The sequence below is a fragment of the Mesoplodon densirostris genome, chromosome 17 (assembly GCF_025265405.1).
Source record: "Mesoplodon densirostris isolate mMesDen1 chromosome 17, mMesDen1 primary haplotype, whole genome shotgun sequence".
Classification (NCBI taxonomy): Eukaryota; Metazoa; Chordata; class Mammalia; order Artiodactyla; family Ziphiidae; genus Mesoplodon; species Mesoplodon densirostris.
The window spans coordinates 16694888-16714156 of NC_082677.1; the positions used below are offsets into that span (position 1 = coordinate 16694888).

General features: G+C 46.4%; 1 protein-coding gene across 1 annotated transcript in view; it reads right to left on the reverse strand.

Annotated features, from left to right (window-relative positions):
• The window catches only part of FAM124A (family with sequence similarity 124 member A), a 109070-nt gene extending 93755 nt beyond the window's left edge, over positions 1 to 15315 (reverse strand). Inside the window, exons 1-2 of the mRNA XM_060080198.1 lie at positions 15157 to 15315; positions 6834 to 6865 (exon numbers count right to left, since the gene is read on the reverse strand). Coding sequence (XP_059936181.1) covers positions 6834 to 6865; positions 15157 to 15221 — 97 coding nt within the window. The 5' untranslated portion in view covers positions 15222 to 15315. The remainder of the gene's footprint in view (positions 1 to 6833; positions 6866 to 15156) is intronic.
• Between the last annotated feature and the right edge of the window lie 3954 nt (positions 15316 to 19269).

Here is a 19269-nt window from a genome sequence, read left to right on the forward strand (position 1 = left end):
CAGTTTGGTGATTTTATGTGCTCTGCCGGGCCAAGAATACCCTGTCTGGGCAGCTGACAAAATGTGGAAGGAGCAAATACCCCCAACTGCACCAGCTGGCGTTCTGGGGCTCTCAGCTTCTGCTAAGCCTCCACCTGAGTGGCTGCAAGATCCATACCTGCCAAAAACGACGCTTCCAGGACTGTGGCCTTTTTTATTAGTGTTACCTACAAGCTACATGTTAAATGGCTCCAGCCTTAAGAGGAAGGTCCAGGAACCTAAGAAGTGTCTCAAACATGAAGCCACAGTTGTCCCAGAAAGCCTCACTGCCTGGGGGCACGGAAAAACCACAAGCACCAGGCCCTTCTCCAAAGGCAGGAGAGCCAGTTCCTAACTGGAGTGAGGCCAGGGCATTCCCAGGAGGACAGAGGAAGCCTTCAGGGCTCTTTCCCACATGGCTACAGGAGCTGGAGCTGTCAGTGGCCCAGATGCCCCATGCTAGGGAACGCGATAGGTACTTGTGAGTAAAAGCTTTAATCTCACAGTCACTTTGGAAGGCAGAGCCACAAAGCAGGACCGACCAGGCAAGAAAATCAGATTGATCTGTCCCGCGTGCACAACATCTTAATGGTTTCCGATTGGTCTCTGCAGTCATCAGTGATACAATCGTCCAGCACAAGGCCACTCACGGAGAGCCCGTCTAGGGCTGTGGAGTCATTCCAGCTGTGCAGCAGCTCACTCTGAACCTCCATGAGAACAGATCTGCACGTGAACCTGACTGTTGGGACAGAATAGGGTCTCAACCAGAATAAAAACGAGAGTAGTTCTCGTCTGGGGTTCATTTGCTGGAAGGTGCACACTCAAGACCTCCTGGCACACAAAACCCCGACTATCCTCCATTGAAAATATGTACACATGTTCCCGATGCCTTGTTTTATGTCAACTGTTGGGTTTACAACAGGTATTACTACTAGTGACACTGTATATTAGTAAGTCAATCAAACAGTGTCACTAATATGAGAAGGCCCTTTGGAATCAGAGGAAGTAGAAAATCAGTGAAAGTAGTGATGGACGTGAACTGAGATACTTAAAATACCTGGCAGGTTGGTCTCCGATGATTGTATTACCATCTATAACTAACTTTGTCTGAAAGGCAATATTCTAAATTAGAGAAAATCGGTGACTTTTCTTTTGGTGCTTTGACTGCAATAGGAGTGTGAAGCTGGGGATGGAATAGGTGGATTTTTTAGTCTTTTGGCAAACTGTGCATATCGCCAACTCCATACTGATCACAGAATTAAGCCGCTTCATTGGCTGAAATTGTTCTTCATAAGGATTAATGAATAGATTTGAGTTCTGCCTAGATCTTGTGGAATAAGATTCTGAAAGCTATGTGTTCTGAAAATCATAATGGAGAAAAGTATTGTACACAGAAGAAAAAAATGAAAACTATGGCATTTACAAATGGATCAGAGTGAAATTGGCTCGCACCACCTCTTCCAAGATACTGATCTTCCTTTTTTGGATGTATGTGATAAAAACTGGCTCTAAAATGAGCAAATTCTGTCAATAAGTTATCATCTCCTCTAACAAAAACAGAAAGAACATAACGAAAATTTCATATCCCAAGTCTGAATCGAGCTCTTGGATACGGAGACACAGATCATACATGTTCAAATGTCCCCCATCACTGATGAGTTCGACAGTGCGCAATCTTATCTTTTCAAGGTGTTGCTGCTTTGAAAGCTCCTTACATTGTTTATTAATTAAATCACAATGATCTTATCTTTCCCTGCGCGCTGATGGGACCCACAGATGTGGCCAGAGACAAAATCAAAACGTATGATGCTTCGGTATCCTGAAACAGCAAGGAAATGATGACACCACTGAGAAATGAAAGGGAAAAGGCAGCATTTAGAAAGATGCGCACGTGAGAAAAGGCAACCTCGGGACGGGATGGTATGTCACCCTGTCAGAGCAGCAAGGCAGACTTGACAAGCCCCATGGTGGCTCTAGACCAGCTACAGTGCCTTGCAATTAACCGAAACACCCCAATTTTCCTATTTAAAAAACACCTGGGGCTTCCCTTGTGGTGCAGTGGTTGAGAGTCCGCCTGCTGATGCAGGGGACACGGGTTCGTGCCCCGGTCCGGGAAGATCCCACGTGCCGCGGAGCGGCTGGGCCCGTGAGCCATGGCCGCTGAGCCTGCGCGTCCGGAGCCTGTGCTCCGCAACGGGAGAGGCCACAGCAGTGAGAGGCCCGCGTACCGCAAAACAAAAAAACAAACAAAAAAACACACCTGCAATCCACCTGACCCTTTTGCCTGGACACCAGTGTGTGTCCAGAGGCCCCCGGCACCAGCTGGACCTCTGTAAGGCTGCCCTCAAGGGCAGGTCATAGACGTGGCAGCCCCAGGAAGGCTTAAGGGACAGAAGTCCATGGGACCAATAGCCTGTAGGAGCTCGGGGCCAGCAGGGAGAGTGTAGGCAGGAAACAGGGAAGCTCCCTGAGTCACAGGAAGTCAGGGAAAGAAAGTTAGGGAAGAAATAGTAGGGCAGGAATCTGAGGCCTGGAGGAGGGAGGTGAAGACAGGTTCAGTGACTCCCGCCCACCCATGACATGTGCCTTTTTTCTACAGCTTGCTACATGCTCCTGGGCTCCAATGAGGAGAACACACTGCTCGTGGCCATTTCTCCAGAATTTCAGACACAGAGAATTCCTCAGGGCGTTGCCAAGAGCCCTCTCTATCATTCCAAATGACCTTTTATCACGTGTGCTCTGAAAAGCCTGAAGGGGCACAAAACTGCAAGGCAGTCCTGCCGTCACTGGCGGTTTATAAGGGCCAAGTGAAGAGTTAACCACTCTACTTGAGGTTCAAGAAGGAACAGTCTTAGGGCACAATTAGGAGGGCAACTAGAGAAGAGGCTTTGGGAGAAGAGTCTCAAACAGAGAGAACTAGTTAATTCTTTGACTGCCTCCTACTGGCATTATCCTGGGGCTAGAGACCCGCAAGAAATGGTACACTGTCCTGAAAATATCATTTTTTCAGCTCCCAGCATCTTCTAGGAGGAATTCTCCAAGTATCATTATGCTCTTTATTTGAAAGGAAATATTCAATCACACATGAGAATTTCATTAGCATTAAGTAGCACAGTTGATGTTTTTCCCCCAGCATAATTATTGTTTTTCTTTTATTCTGTTTATAAAATTCCGCCCTTCTATTTAAATCGCTTAAGAATGCAAATTGTACACAGTGGCTTGATGATCTTCTAACCAGGTTGCTGGAAAAACCCACCTAAAATTCTGAGAGTATAAATTAAATTCAGCTTCCTAAGGAAGTATTAGGCTTTACTGAGATCTCCTGAGTGCTAAGAGTGGGTTTAGTTTTGCAGAAAACACAAAGAAAAAGCCTTTCTGCCCATCAATCTAAAAAATACAAACGGACAAGTCGCAATTAGAAAAAATTCATCCACATAAAACCAAAACATCCATTAAAGAAGCCCCCTCAGCCACTCCCCTGAATTGAAAGTGACACAGGACACAGTCAAGAGAAATGCGATTCTTTACCCCAAGAGGTCGAGGAGAAGCAGGAAGACCAATGATCTCATGGCGGCCCCCCTTCCACTTATTTGAGGGGAGGGGGGATAAAAAGCAGCAGTTGCCCCTCCCCAAAAGGTCTCTACCGCCACCGACTTATGGGCAGCTCACAATACAGAGGCTCAAATTGATTCTGAACAGCCCTCACTTCAGGGTTAATGCTACGGGCCACCAGATAGGACGCCCATCCTCTGGACTCTTATTCTGGGACCAAGGAAAAAGATACAGTGTCCTTGATGCTTCACTACTTTCCTCCCTCCCTCCTCCTCTCTTTTTAGAGGAGTTTCTAAGACAGTCACAACTGAGCATCCCAGAGCTCCTGGAGAGGTCCTTAGAGGTCATTCAGCCCAGCTTCCTCATCCCAAAGAGGGGGAAACTGAGGCTCACAGAGGGTAAATGACTTGCCCGAGAGCCTACACCGAATGTACGGTGGAACCAGGACTGGGGCCTAGGACACCTGAACCCCACACCACTGCTCTGGTACTTTGTTTTAGGGATGACCTTTCTTCTTCTGCCATCAGGGGCAGGCAGTGTGAAGCAGCAGCCCTTGCATTCCAAGAAGAAAACCGGCAACTAAATAGACTGGTGTTCTTGCAGGAAGCTCTGCTGACAATCCCGGTAACGACAGAAGCCAACTGTGGACAGACAGAGTCTCACCCCAGCTCTCCCCAAGGAAGCACTCAGGCCTCTGTGAACTCAGGAACAGACAGGTAAAGGGGCATCAGGTGAATGTGCAGGAAGAACCACTTGCACACACAGAAATTCCATTTCCTAAAAGTAAATGGTAACCAGTGTTCAAATCCCAATCAGGAGTCAGGAATCATTCAGAAACAAGCCATTCAGTGGCGAGAAGCTGACAGATCGCAGGACAATGACAATGAGGCGCCGGAGCTGCTTCCAGGACCAAAATGTGGGAACTGGGACCGACTGGTCAGCCCTCAGGGCCCGTGGTCACACAGAAGGTGCTGGCACCAAGCTGGCTGTGCCAGGGAGAGTGACCCTGGAACTGCACCATTCAGGAGAAATAGCAAACTTCTTTCTACTGAGTCCTCTGAGAGATTATCTAGCTTGTGGGGAAATGCTATTTTTAACATCTACTTGGAAAATACTTTTCATTATTGCAGCACTGTTGAACCTATGTGTTAAAGGATAGATTTAAGACTCTAGATTTAATATTCTTTTTTTCTTTTCAGAAAGGGTCCACTCTGTTACCTTTAACTGAATGCATAAGGGGCCTTCTCCCGTGTATGGGTGCGGCCAGGATTGATGCTTCTGGCTGGAAGGAAAGGCAGTTCAGGCAACATAGAGAGCAAAGACAGTCAGAGGCCCAGCAGTATCCTCCCCTCACCTCTTCTGCCTGCCCAGAACAAGGATGTGATGGTTGTGGCAGAGGCAGCCATTCTGTAACTTTGAGGCAACCCTGAGGATGGAAGCCAAAATCTGAGGACTGTGTAGCACACCCACACTGCCTCCTCTGGACTTTTTTTTTTTTTTTCCATTAGAGGAAAACAAACCCTTACTTAAGTCATTTTTTCCTCTATTATTTGTAGTCAAATACATTTCCTAACTGAAATATGAAACGCATATACACCCTCACTCACCAAGAGGCCCCAACACTGAAGAATGACGCAGCACTCGCCAAAAATTGAAAGAGAAAAGGAACAGCAATAAAAGGCTATTGATCCCAGTTGTACTAAGAGAAATTCCAACTCAGATCGCAATTAAAATAATGGAGAGGAAAACATCCCAAACCAAATTACCCATTTCGCTGACAAGAGAGGCGCTTTATTGTGACCCAGAGGACTGCTTTGGGAGCTACAAATTGAGCAAAGGCTTTGGGCAAGTATTTTATAAAAATCATTCTTAAAGCAATGTAGCCTCTGGGCAAAACTGAAAATGGCAGGGGAGAGAGAGAGAGAGAGAGAGAGAGAGAGAGAGAGAGAGAGAGAGGAGGGAGGGAGGGAGGGAGGGAGGGGGGGAGAGGGAGAGACAGGGAGAGACAGGGAGAGAGAGGGAGAGAGAGGGAGAGAGAGAGGGAGAGAGAGAGGGAGAGAGAGGGAGAGAGAGGGAGAGAGAGGGAGAGAGGGAGAGGGAGGGAGAGAGGGAGGGAGAGAGAGAGGGAGAGAGAGAGAGAGAGAGAGGGAGAGGGAGAGGGAGAGAGGGAGAGAGGGAGAGAGGGAGAGAGGAGAGAGAGAGAGAGAGAGAGAGAGAGAGAGAGAGAGAGAGAGAGAGAGAGATGAAATCACTGGAGCATTATTCTCATTATTACTAATGGTTCTTAGTAACTCAGGGGCAATGCTGGGTCTCCAGTTGGCTGAAATGATCAGAAATTGCTCGCTGCAGTTATACTAACTAAATATAATTTGACACCAAATAACCATCCCAGATATACAGCTTTCCGCACAGTCTCTCATTGCAAAGGAAAAACTAAGCCATAACATCAATAAATAGAATAATCCAATTAAGTGTCTTTCCATTTGGGAACTGTTTAGAATTGAGAGCTTATCAGGATAGTGAGATAGGCCAAAACCATTCAGTGTTTACCGACTCAAAACATCAGGGCTGTTATTGTAAGAAAATTTTTTTTGTTATTTTAAAATAAGTGTTTAATCAGTCTGAATGGCTCTGTAGTGATCTTCATCATTGTAAACTGTTCCTAGATATAACACCTAATTTCCCATAAATAGATTTACTTGTAATTTAATATTCAATATAAGCATGTTTTTCTATGCTCAGAGTATGTTTATAAACATACTTTTTTTTTTTTACCATATATAATCATCATCTGTGGTATCTGCCTGCAGGTACAGAAATACACAGGAGGAAATCTGCCCAACAGAGGAACTGGGGCCACCTCATGACCCAGTGAATGCACTCTGAGCTGTGAGCCCACGGACAGCAGGTATTTGATACATGTTTGTTGAATGAATGAGTTACCTCAGCTTCATCAGATAAGGTATTTTCCAAGCATGCAGGTTAATAAAGCCTGGGCTAGTTCCTCCAGGCTGAATTTCCACAGGGAAAGTAGTGGCACGTCTAGCCCTCAAATCAAGGTACAATCACATTCTCCAGGAAAAGCCTCCACTTTTCTCCACTCCCCAGAGAATCCTGTATCACTTCCTTTGGCCAGGATACCTTCGGAGATTCTTTCTATTAAAGCAAGGGTTACATGGATGGCCTTCTCTACATACAGAGATGGGACTGACCCCCAGGGGGACTCCAAAGACAAAGCTGAAGGACATTTAAGCCATACTTACTGCTGGTGGAGGACATGTGGCTGTAGTCAGACCTGAAACACAAAAGCTTAGTATTAGTAGGATTAGACATTATTTTTCTGTCCAAGTGATCTCTTCAAAGTAGAATTTTAAACAGTCAGTGGTAAGTAGCATTTAAATGGTAAAGAAATGCCACAAATTAAAAACTCTCATGCTGCGGACTGTTTTATGCAGAATCAAGTTATGTCTGGATTTGAAAGCACAACTTTAAAGGCATTCTAGAAATCCAGGGTCCTTCATATGGGCTCTGTGAGTCTCCCAGATGGGAGACCAGATGGGTCCCGAACCATCTAAATTTACTGGCAAATTTTTGAATGGAAGCTTATTTTCCCGGAGAGAACGCTCAAAGTTTTCAGTAGACTCTCAAAGGGGTTCATGACTCCCACAAAAGGTTAAACCACTGCAAAAGGTTAAACCCTTGAAATGTCAGCACCACCCCTCAGGGAAATGTTTCTTTGCTGATGTAAGCAGAGGCGAGGCGGACCCTGGTGAGAAGGAACCCTGGCTGGGAGGGCTTCCACATTCAAGGCCTGGCTGACCATCAGGTAACACACAAGCACAATGATGGTTGATTTCAGTTCCATCTAGGAAGAAATCCTGCTAGATATTAGAGTAACAGGATGTGGGCTATGATCTGGAAAGGGAAAAGGCAGGGTTAGGGCCAGGGTGAAATAACCCATCAGTTTGTATGCTGAAAAATCAGCTGCTGGCATTCGGCCTCTGTGAGAATGGGAATGTGGCCAAGAACTTGTCTGCTTAATCTCTGCTAAGCTTCTGCCCTACTTGTGTGGTTCTTAGACCGTCCCTCTCTGGCAACGTACATGGTATAGAAGCTATTGGTTTTCTCCCCACAGTGTCCCCAAGTCATTCTTGGTAGGAAATTAAGCTCTCAGGCATGGAGGAGTTTATTCTACCAAGGTGGTAGTTAGGGGACATAGTTATGTGAATAAAGTGGTTAATTATGTTTAATTTTATAGATATACACTCCTTTTATTTACTTAGTCTCATGCTGCCTTTCTTGAATCATCCCATTTTTACTCCATTGAGTTTCTTACCACATTAAAAAGATATATACGAAACTTTTAAAAAGTCATAAAAAGCATGCCTCTCACTAATTCAAACAACCTACATCTCCCACACAAAATGATGCACTGACTTATGGGTAGAGGAACAAAAAGGAAGAAAAACAGCATGTGATTTTCTCTTTTCAAATGAAATACCTTAGTTGTCACGGAGTCACTGAATTTCAAAACTGGGAAGAATAACAACTACTAACATTTGCATATCCCTTTATATACTACCAACTGCATCCACTGAGATCTCATCCAATTTTTTATATCATTGATTAGGAAACTAAAGTGATAGTATCTGTAAGGAGACCAGGAGGTGAGGCTTGAACTAGGCAGGTAGAGCAGTGGTAAGGAAGGAGTTAGAAGGGAGAATGGATTGGATAGAGCCTGGAGACATGCTGGCTAAGGGAAAAGGGAGAGGAGAGGGAGGGAGAGAAAATGAGAGAGGAGAGTCAGGGATCAAGAACATTCTGAAATGCAGGATCTGTAACCCCAGTGTTGGTGCATTAAATTCTTTCTGGAACCAGGCAGGACATAAATAAACTTTCGGACAATACTTAGAAATGTAACTGTACATACATACATACAATGAATACTCAACCAACATCCACTGTGGGAGATGCAACAGCAAAACAATTCCATTACAATATGATCATCTTAAGATGGCCAGGCTTCAAAGAAATTGCATGAAAATTCCAATAAAACATTCAGTAAGAATGTGCAATCGTATTTATTTTATTTTTAAAATTCTGTCAGTATTTTCAGCTAGGATCTTCCAAATACTCTTGAAGCATATGGGTTTCGCATATGCATACATTTTAAAGATCTGCATACAGATGGATACCTATGTAGAATGAAATTTACATTTGAAACATATTCCAAGAATCTTAAAGTGCAACGGGGGTATTTTAGGGCAGGTGCTAGCATAACGAATGCCCCTGCCATGAATCTCTCCATATTTCTCATGATGAAAGGCACCACCCAGGTCAGGCCTGCCAAATGGTTGGTCTTCTGTCACTCTCGCCCTGCTCCAATTCCTTCCTCATACAGCAGTCAATCTCTGCAAGGCACAAATCTGATCATGTCCCTCTCTGGATGAAGTTCAAGCTCGACAGTGCACAACAGTGCACCCCTCTTTCTATGACTGATGGCCTCTGCCCAGCTCTGTAGTCTCATCCATCACCCCAACTTCCACCGCTGTCCACCATCAAAACAGAAATCAAACAGAAAGAAAAGTCACCTAAAACTTCACATTACCCTCCAGCCTCTGGTCCTGGTGACATAATTTGTACCCAGTTGCCATAACGATGGAGATACAATTTTAAACTGCTCTTTTCACTAAACTCCATCATAAAATGCTGCTACATGGTTTCTGTAACTATAATTTTAGACAAGGTGATGTACTATAATTTAGTCAACCATTTCCCTTTTGTTGACTATATGATTGGTCCCGATTGTTCACTTTTGCAAAGCACATGGTGATGAGAAATTTATAAATACAGCTTGATATTTAATTTCCTTGGAAAAATTATCATGATGGGGAATGGGGGCTGAGTCAAGGTATGAAGACTTCTATAGTTTTTAAAATACATTCCAAATAACCCCAAAAGGTTATTTACTAGAAATATGGCTGGTGAAAGACAAGCTGTAAAGCTTGAAAAAACTATGCATAAATAGGTTCAAACAATTTCAGATACTGACTACGGTTCTCTGGAGGGGTGTGTACTCCCAGCTTTTTTAGGTAGGAGGAAGCAAGCTGTAGGCTACCTGTCTTGGGAATTTTGTTTATTGGTCTCACATCTTAAGAATTTATCCAGCTGGCTCTGAATAAGACATTCAGCTTTGCCAGAATGAAGCATGCAAGGTGAATCCACAAATTTTAGGATGAAAAGTTTGTGGACACATGATACAGATGAGCAGAATAATACAAGGATTATATATATTCACATGCCTGACACATATAGTAAACACATTTTCAAACATTACATTTATTTAGTATCTGTGCCAATAATGAACAGAAAGTAAGATGTGGTCCCTTGACTGTACTTTAATTGTAATTAAACGTATAGGGGTTAAATATAAAGGGGTCTGCACTCAAGACAGTTTACCACCGTCAGCAGCCTACTTGCCAATTTTTATATTTATATAAAATGGAAACCTTCCTAAATTCTCTTTTCCAGGGAAATCTTGGGATAAGAATTGACCTTGGCATTTCTGTAAAACATCAGCTCATCGCACCATGGACCTCACCTGTTAACTCCCAGTCCATTGAATTAGATGCCATGGTAATTTAGAGCTATCTAGCTCCACCTTGAACGCAAAGATAATACAGTACCTAATAGATCATCTTGTCTTCTATGCAAGATTTCCCACCTAAAATTCTTTAAGCCTGTCCCCTTGAAAAATGGATGCTACCTATTCCTTTCTATCCACCTGTTTATAAACTCTAGACCTGTGAATTGTTTGTTATCACTGAAATCACAGTGACACATCAGTTGGAGTTCACCCAAAGACAAAGAGCATGGTATGACCCTATGTTTTCAGAAGCTCAGTGACAGCTGCCACAGACGTGGAGATCCATTCATGCCAGGTCAAACTTCTGAATGAAAATAATCCACAAGCTATGGTTATATGTGAAAGACTGGCTTAGAGGCCAAATCTGGGAGACAGCAACACCCATTGGAAAACATTCATCTTAGCCTTTTGTTTGGGTTACAAAACACTGCCTGTCCCTCTGTTAAGAGACTCTGTTTCTTAAGACAGTTGACCATGGTCAATAGCCAACTTGCCAGTTTTTTCTAAGAGAACGTACACAGAAGCACAAGCCTTGTTTTCAAGTGGATCTGGAACGTGGGAGTTTCAAAATGACATCAATCGCCACAGAAGAATGCTAGCTTGCTTTTAGTCCGAGCCTGTATTGCTGGGGGTGTCGGACAGCAGAGGTAGCATTTCAAGCAAAAGAAAATGTCTGAGCAGAAAACAAGACTTAATTACAGACCAAATAGCTCTTTGAACGGCAACTTCACTAGGCAGGAGGTGTGCTGGAGACCCAAGCTGCAATCTAGGCCACTAACGAGTCATGCACCCTCTGAAACCTCCATTTCCTCATCTTCAAAATAAAAATAATTATCAGATTGAGGTCTGTGCTGTACTCTTTCAGATGTTCTGAACAGTAATCAAGTTGCTTAAGGCATTTAAAAGCATCAGAGCCTCTGCTGTGATGAGTACAAAGAGCATATGGTCTTGAGTGCACCTGGAGATGTACATTTTTATTTATATAAAACTCTAAGCTTACCATTTGGAGTGTGTTTCATAAGAAATAATAATGTACTGAGGGTTTACTTACGCCAGGCACTGTTCTCTGGGCTTTAAGTGTATGGACCCATTTAATCCTCACAGCCACCCTATGAGGTGAGCACTGCTATTGTCATCCCCATCCTACAAAGGAGAAAAGCTGAGGGCAGAGAGAGGTTAAGTAACTGGCTCAAGGGTCCAAAATTCCTAGGTGGAGAAGCCAGAATTTGAACCCCAGCAGGCTGGCTCTTTGGACTGTAACATTCAAAGGGATCAGCACAGTCTGTCTACTGGCAGCGGAATCCACGAAGGTTCTTGGAAGCACTTGATATGCTGCTGAAAGGATCAGCCATCAGCTCAAGCAACAGCCGCACATTTCCCTTGCTCCTATGTTCTGTTCACCCCAGCCTGGCAACAGTCCCTCTCCCCCAAACCGTGATGATCTCAACTACCCACTGTCTCTCTCTGCCTGCCCCCAGGTGGGTGAACACTGCTGCAGGAAAATCAATGGCAAGGTAGACTGGTACCTTCGTATGTAATCACTAATCTTGACTGGGTTCTCACTCACCATCGCCTGGAACAACAGGGTCAAGTCTCCATTCTCCTGGGGGACGGGGGGTGCTGCATTTGCACTGAATGGAAACCCATCTTCCCTTCTCTCCCACTGGCTGCAACAGGGATGTCCCTCCTCTTTCCAAAGCCAAACTGAAGTCCATCTACCTGCACATTTTCAGAAAGCTGACATTACAGATATCCGTTTTTCTCCTACGTAGTTATCATTGCCCATTTACAGAATCCTTTCTCTGAGCGTTTATTGCCCAATTCATGCCTACGTTTGAGAAATCCTTCCCTCATCCCACTCTCCCCTCCAGCTACTGTCTCTCCTCACCCCTCCCTTTCCCAGACAAAGGGCTCCAGCCACCTCCTCTTCCTCAGCTGACCTGGGCTTCTCCTCCACTACTCTGCCTTCTTTTCATCATCTCCCTTTAAAAAGAAGGGAGGTGACTTCCTCATCCTGATTTGTTTCTCAATAGCACAGCTGATCTCTTTCCTTTCTTCCCTTGGCTTCTGGGATATCACCTTCTTCCTTTTTTCATTCCATGCCTAGTTTTTCTCAGGCTCCTTTACCAGCTCATCCTCCTTTACCTGATATTTAAATGCTGTAGTTTTTCAAGGCTGGTCTTAAATAGTACCTGCTTCCCAGATTTGTTGAAGGATTAAATGAATTAATGAAATATGTAAGTCTTAGAATGGTACCTGGCACATAGTAAATGCCAGGCTTGTATCTGCTATGAACTTTAGTTGATTGAATCCACTCCTAGGGCTTCAACTGCCATTTTTAGGCTGACAGTTCCCAACTGCAGTCCTCCTGTCTGACCTCCTCTCTAGGTAGATTACTTGACTGCTGACTCATCATCTTTACTTGGATGTCTCCCAATACTTCAAACGCAGCATGATGCAAATGAAACTTATACCCTGCCCAAACGTAGTTTGGAGGGGATCACAGGCTACTCTGAGAATCTGATGAAAAACAGTGTCTTATAAAACTTCACAAAGCCCATCATTTTGCATGCAACTTAAAGCAATTCATGAACCCCAAATTAAGGCTCCCTGTCTGAGTAGATGTGTCACTTGAGCTGACTCTTGAAAGAAGAATAGAGTTTCACCTGGCGGATAGGCGTGCCAGGTGGAGAAGGGCCTAGGGGCAAAGAGGGCAGCTTGACACGGGCGAGGAATTGGAAAAAACCCAGCTGATGTGGTTATATGCAGGATGCAGGGACGAGCCTGCCAAGTGACAAGGCCAGAGGGAGAGGGGTGGGGACCCCATTAACACTGGGGCTTGTAGGCCATGCTAAACTCTTTGTGCTTTATAGATGACAGAACCACCAAAAGTTTGCAAGGCAGAGAGACACGATCCGATTTGCGTTTTTAAAAATAATGATAACAAACGCATACTGAGCAAGCTTTCCTCATGCTTTCTACACAATCTCGACAGGTAGCTGTATGAAAGCTGGAGAGGGTAAGAGGCGGCAAGCTCTGGAAAAGCAGGGAAACTGTGAACAGTTTTTTAATAAGTAATCTCAACTTTAAGGGATATATGAATATGCAGCAAATACAAGACTAATAAGCATTCACTGAAACTATTTCATTTAAATGCATGCCACTTTACCTTTAGCTTAAGAATGCTACTGAGGCAATAAGAATTCTTCAAACAATTCTGTCCCGTTAACTTACACACTTATGACAGAGACAGAGAGGTGTCAGCGTGCTCAGCAAGCCCCTCCCAGGAGCCCTGACAGCTGTCATGCTGTTTGCTGGGATCCTGGGGTGATGACGCTCCTGGGTCAGGGCTTTCTCTCCATTTCTCCGAGAGCCCTGGCATAAAAGATCTGTTTCAGGTGAGCTCTGCAAATTGAAAACCAATGGACCAGCCGGTGCTTTATTTAACCCAGCTGAAAATGACCTGATTACTTTTGTTTTGTTTCTTCTACTCATGTTCAGCTAACTGGGGCGGGGGTTGGGGGGGAGCCAAGGATCTTCAATTAAAGTTGATAAATGCCCCACATACAATGCGTGGGAGAAAGCACAGGAGTTCAGTATTTGGAATCAGGTTACAACACTGGAGTGTAACAGGGCTCTGTAGCGAACCATCAATGATCACAAGTGCGGATAACAGGGAAAGCCCATTGCAGGGTAAACGTTTTGGGGCAGTAAAGTCCCGGATTTCGGCTCCAGTGGATAGAGGCTGTAAGGAAGGGCGGGGTTGGGCAGGCGGGGGGGGCGGGGGGGCTGCCTAGGGAGCCTTTCTCCGGGTCAGGTGTGACCCTAGGTCCATTCTGGGCCTGGACTCTCTTCCTGTCCTCACAGCGTTGCCAAATCCTTAGCTCTATGTCTAAATCTCCCCAGCCTTCCTGGAATGAGGCTTTCTGTGTTCTGGGCAGCTCCAGCCCTCCCCCTGGGTTACTGCAGATAGGCAAAAACACCCTTTCCTTCTGGGTCGGTACCCGCATCCTGGAGGTACCTCTGACTCTGCACCGGGAAGTCCTCTAGAGACAGGGGCTGGGCGGAAGCCTTTACAATGACGTTCGTCTCCTAAAAGACATTCAGCCTTTTGTCCCACTCAGGAAAACAGTGCTGTTCGGAGAGGGTTAATTAGTCTCCAAAGGTTTGGACTAATTGTTTGAGTCCGCCGAAGAGGACATTTTTAAAAATAAGCAAGGCTAGATCATAGCACCGTCTTCATCCCACCTGTGCCCAAGGCAAGCGGCTCCAGCTGGGACAGGTGCGCTCAGAAGTGAGGAAGTTCGGCGGGGCAGTGGAAGAGTTGGGGGGGGGGGGCGCCTTAGCAAGCACAATAAAGCCATAAAATGAAAAACGCCATCCCCTTAGAAGACTTCTGAAAGACTTTTAGGTCTCACGTGTCCTACCCTCTTTACCTTTTCTCCCCATCCCCAGACCCCCATCCTGGACTCCAGGGGGTTCCGGAGCTACAATAAGAAAGTCCTCGCGGAAGGTGGAAACAAGTGCAAGAGCATCCCTTGTCTCTCTAACGGTGATACAGGGGGACACTGCCTTTGCCCGGCACTCCGCATCAGCTCCGAGATGACGGAGGGCAAGAGGGTCTGGGGTGGTGTGGGCTGCGTGGGGTTACTCTGAACCTTGAGTCCTTCCACTTTTCTGCCCTCCAGGGTGGGGCCCGCCCTGACCGGGGCAGCCACGGACCCCGCCGCTCTGCCCTCAGGGCCGGCCCAGCAGAGAGCGGGCTCGCCACAGCCCCTCCGGTTTCCCCAGGGGACCCGGCAGGAGAAGCAGTCCCCGCAGCCGCGTCCCGCCGAAGCGACTCCGGCGCGGGGTCCAGGGAGGTCCCGGGCCGGGAGGAGCCGCCGCGCAACTCGGAGAGTGGCCCCCGCCCACCGCCCGGCCCGGTCCACGCCGCTCACCCTCCGGTCTCTGCGCCCGAGTCTACGCAGTCATCCTCCTCGCCGCTACCCGCCTTGGGGTCCATGGCGCCTTCCCCGCCGCGCTCCGCTCGCGGGCGCCGGCGTGACCCGGGACGCGCTCCCTCCGGGCCGCCCAGCGCAGCCCGGACCAGCCCGAGCTGGCTGGGCTCCCTCTGAGCGTCTCACGGCCCGGGCTCCGGCAAACAACTCAGGAGCCACCCCACGCCGCGCCCTCTCCTGGCCGCGCCCAGCCAGGCCCCTGGGGCTGCTCCCGCCCCGCCCCGCCCCTCGCCGCTCGGCCTTGCGAGCGTGTGCGCGCGCAAGAGGGTGAGTGCACGGAGCGCGTGTGCGCGCGGGGGTGTGCACGTGAGCCAGGGTATGTGCGCACGCAAGAGGGCGTGTGCACGCGGTGTGAGCGCGCGCGGGGGGATGTGTGCAGAGTATGTGCGCGTGTGTGCATGTGCGCGAGGGTAGGTGCACGCGCAAGAGGGTGTGTGCTCCGGCTGTGAGTCTGTGCGCGACATCGCGTGAGCCCGCGTGTTGCGCGCCTATGAGTGGTGTGAATGCATGAGTGGGCGAGGTCTGTGTGGTCGTGCGCACTTGTCTTTGTGGTTTGCTGGGGGTAGGTATGTATTTGTAGGTGCACGCTTCTGGGTGTCTGCTGACCGCGTGTTCCCGTCTGTGCTTTGTGACCGCGTGTGATGTGTGAGTGAGCCGTCCCTCTCCGCTGGGCCCACAGTCCGGGAATTCAGAATCCTAGGGATTGCCCGGAGGTTCCTCAGCCCCAGCGTCGCGAGTCCCACCGAGAAACCCCCGGCCACACGGTAAAAGCAAGGAGGAATCAGTTCTACTTCTGGACCACTTAGAACATCTAGGTGTTTTCGTACAGTTCCCTCAGAATTGCCAACACTGAATTCATTATCACCTTTCTTAGCACAGGTCTGAGTGGCTTCCCACCACCAACGTGCCAGTTTACAATTGGTGTCATGCATTCTTTTGCTAGTTTAAAAAAAAAAAAAAGCCTTTAAAAATAACTTAAAGACCATTGCAGGCACCTGCGTTCAGGGGTTGTTGTTGTAAGGGGATAATGGATGTTTGTAAAGTGCCCCACTCAGCACCTGGGGTGAGTTAATGATCACTATTGGAGAGCCTCACCTCCTCTTAGTAGGGTGAGGCTGGATGGAACTTGGGGACAGGGAGGATCAAAACAATTTGGATTTAATTCTGACAGCCCTGTCCAAGCCATTGGAAGGCACTCATTTCTTCTTTCTTCTGTTTTAAATCAAGTTATTTAACCTCTTTGAGCCTTTATTTACTTATCTGTAAGATGGGACTATTGATATCTACCCTATAGCCTGTTGTGAATTTAATGAGATCATACATAAAAATACGTAGCATTGGTCCTGATACATGCTAAGCACTAGTACCAGGCAGCTATCACTACTTTTAAAGCATGAGCTAGCTACATTCCCAGTCTCAATTTGCAAAGCAGTGACAAGTGGTATCACTGAAGAGGAATCCATTGTCTTTCCTCTCTCCCTCTCCCCTCCCTCTCTCCCTCTCCCCTCCCTTCTGTTCTTTCTTCCTACTTACCTAAATGTCACTCCTTTTGATTCTTATCTTAACTAAATTACATAAAAGAGAAATCCAACTAAACAAAAGAATAAACATGCAATCTCATCATCAAGAAAAAACACAGGTAAATATGCCAACCCCAAATCTTAACTGAATTGTCCTTACTGAGCATAAAATTCCTTGCACACAAAACAGAAATGGATATATTATACTCAATTTGTGCTCATTAGCTGAAAGAAAGGAGCATGCCAGTTCAAAGGAGACTCCCCCCGCCTCCCACCCCATGTACCAATTCCTAAAAAAAAATTCTCAGATGAGGCAAAAGGAATGTTGTGAGAGATTTAAAGCACAATGTCATTAATGACCATCTTAAATTTATCCATGCAGTTGATAACTAAATACCATACAGGAGTTTGAATTCTGGATATACAAATAAGGGAAAACAGCAACAGATATGAGGCCTGCCCTCACTGAGCTTATAATCAGGAGAGGGAGACTTATTAAACAAGTATATATTAAAATATATATAAAACAGGGCTTCCCTGGTGGTGCAGTGGTTGAGAGTCTGCCTATGCAGGGGACACAGGTTCGTGCCCCGGTCAGGGAAGATCCCCCATGCCGTGGAGCGGCTAGGCCCATGAGCCATGGCTGCTGAGCCTGCGCGTCTGGAGCCTGTGCTCCAAAACGGGAGAGGCCACAACAGTGAGAGGCCCGCGTACCGCCAAAAAAAAAAAAAAATATATATATATATATATATATATATATATATGTAAAACATCAGTGGAGATGAATGCTATGAAGAAAAGAACAGTGTGCCCTGAGAGAGAATGTAATTCAAGTTGGAATGTCAGGGAACGCTCTCTTGGGAAGGCATATTTAGCCCTCTTCTGCCTCAGGGCCTTTGCACTTGCCGTTTCTTCTCCCTGGAATAATTTCTCCCAGATTTTCTGCAGGGCTCCTACCACATGTCTTTCACGAGTTCAAATGGCCCCTCATCAGAGAGCCCTTCCCAACTAACCCTACATCACAGCATCCCTTACCCTGCTCCGCTCTTTCTTATAACTCTGCCAGCACGTAACATATGCTAGGTTTGTTGACTAATTACCTGATCTTTCTTCCCCAATCCTATCCATGGAATGCCAGCTCCAGGAGAGCAGGGACTCTGTTTTGTTCACTGCTGTATTCCCAGCACCTGGAATAGTCCTTCGAGCAATAAATATGTGTTGAGTGAATGAAAGGGAAGCAGCCCCAGCGTGGAGGGGGTTAGTGAAGAGAGCTTTCCCAGTGCGGAGACCAGCAAGTGTGTGGCAGGACAGGGCACTGAGCATTTGATTAGAGAGGGAGGGATAGGAAAGCTGGGGGACCAGAAGGACACAAAATGGCAAAGATGATAGGCAGTTCTATATACATGTAACATCTCCCCGAAATCAACAGATCATTATAGCCTATTTGAAAAGTAGAAGGACAAATACAGTGTCCATGAGACCAGATTAAAGGGAGTGATAAAAGTGGCCAGATAGGGAAGTCCAATGAACATTCTGCTACCTTGTTATCCTTACAGCCACGAGGGAACCTACCTTTGTCTATTCTGCATAGAGACAATTCATATTTGTCACCTCATTTAATCCTGCACAGAGGTCTGTGAAATGGGTTTATTTTTCCACTTTACAGTCAAGGAAACTAAACCCCAGTGAGTTCAAGGGCCTTGCCCCAGGCCACCCAGTGAGTGAGTCGGGGAGCCGGGTGACCCATTTAATGTGGATGGAGTCCTTGTCATCTGCCAGGAAGGCTATAGGTGGGCCAGTTACACCCTCAGGAAGGCAACACTAAGAAAAAGAGCAGAGAAGAAACAGTGAAATTAGCATGGCCCTTAGAAAATGAGATGCTGCTTAAATTATTTCAGTCTTTCTCAAATATCCAGAGAAAGGTCAGACCAGACAAAAACCTGGACCGCATCTCAAATGATACATTGATTCAGGTCCCCTCAACTGCAGGGGACACAAGTGTTGTTTATTATTGGCACAGCCTCAGATGGTGACTCAGCGATGCATTTACTATCGGGAAGAGAAAAATTTTGAACAGTCTTCACTGTCCCTCTGAGCACCCATATCCAGCTATGCATGGGCCTCCGCTTAAGTTTTTGGGTCTTAGGAGCCTCACTTTGTTATTTTTTTGGTCAAAGAGCTGTCAGCGGGTAATCAGCACAAGGGCCTTGTAGTGATCGCAATAGGGTATTTTGCCCATAAACTTTACATGGTTCCTGGGCTCTACTTGCAGCTATTTAACGTTGATCACTTTAATGATCAACGGGGGATGCAATGCCCTCCCCCTTCCCGCTGTAAGATGAGGGCAGAGGAGTGTCACTGGTCTGCTTAGAACGCCCTGCCCTCCTCCTGAAAGACTTCCCACCAACGTGAGAATGGGAGGAACACTGAGGTAGGGTGTAACAGGCCAGGAAAAGTGAAAGCTGATTTCTGACCAGGTCACTGGAGAAACAGGGTAGATCATAACCTATTTTAGAAGCTCTCACTACAAGTC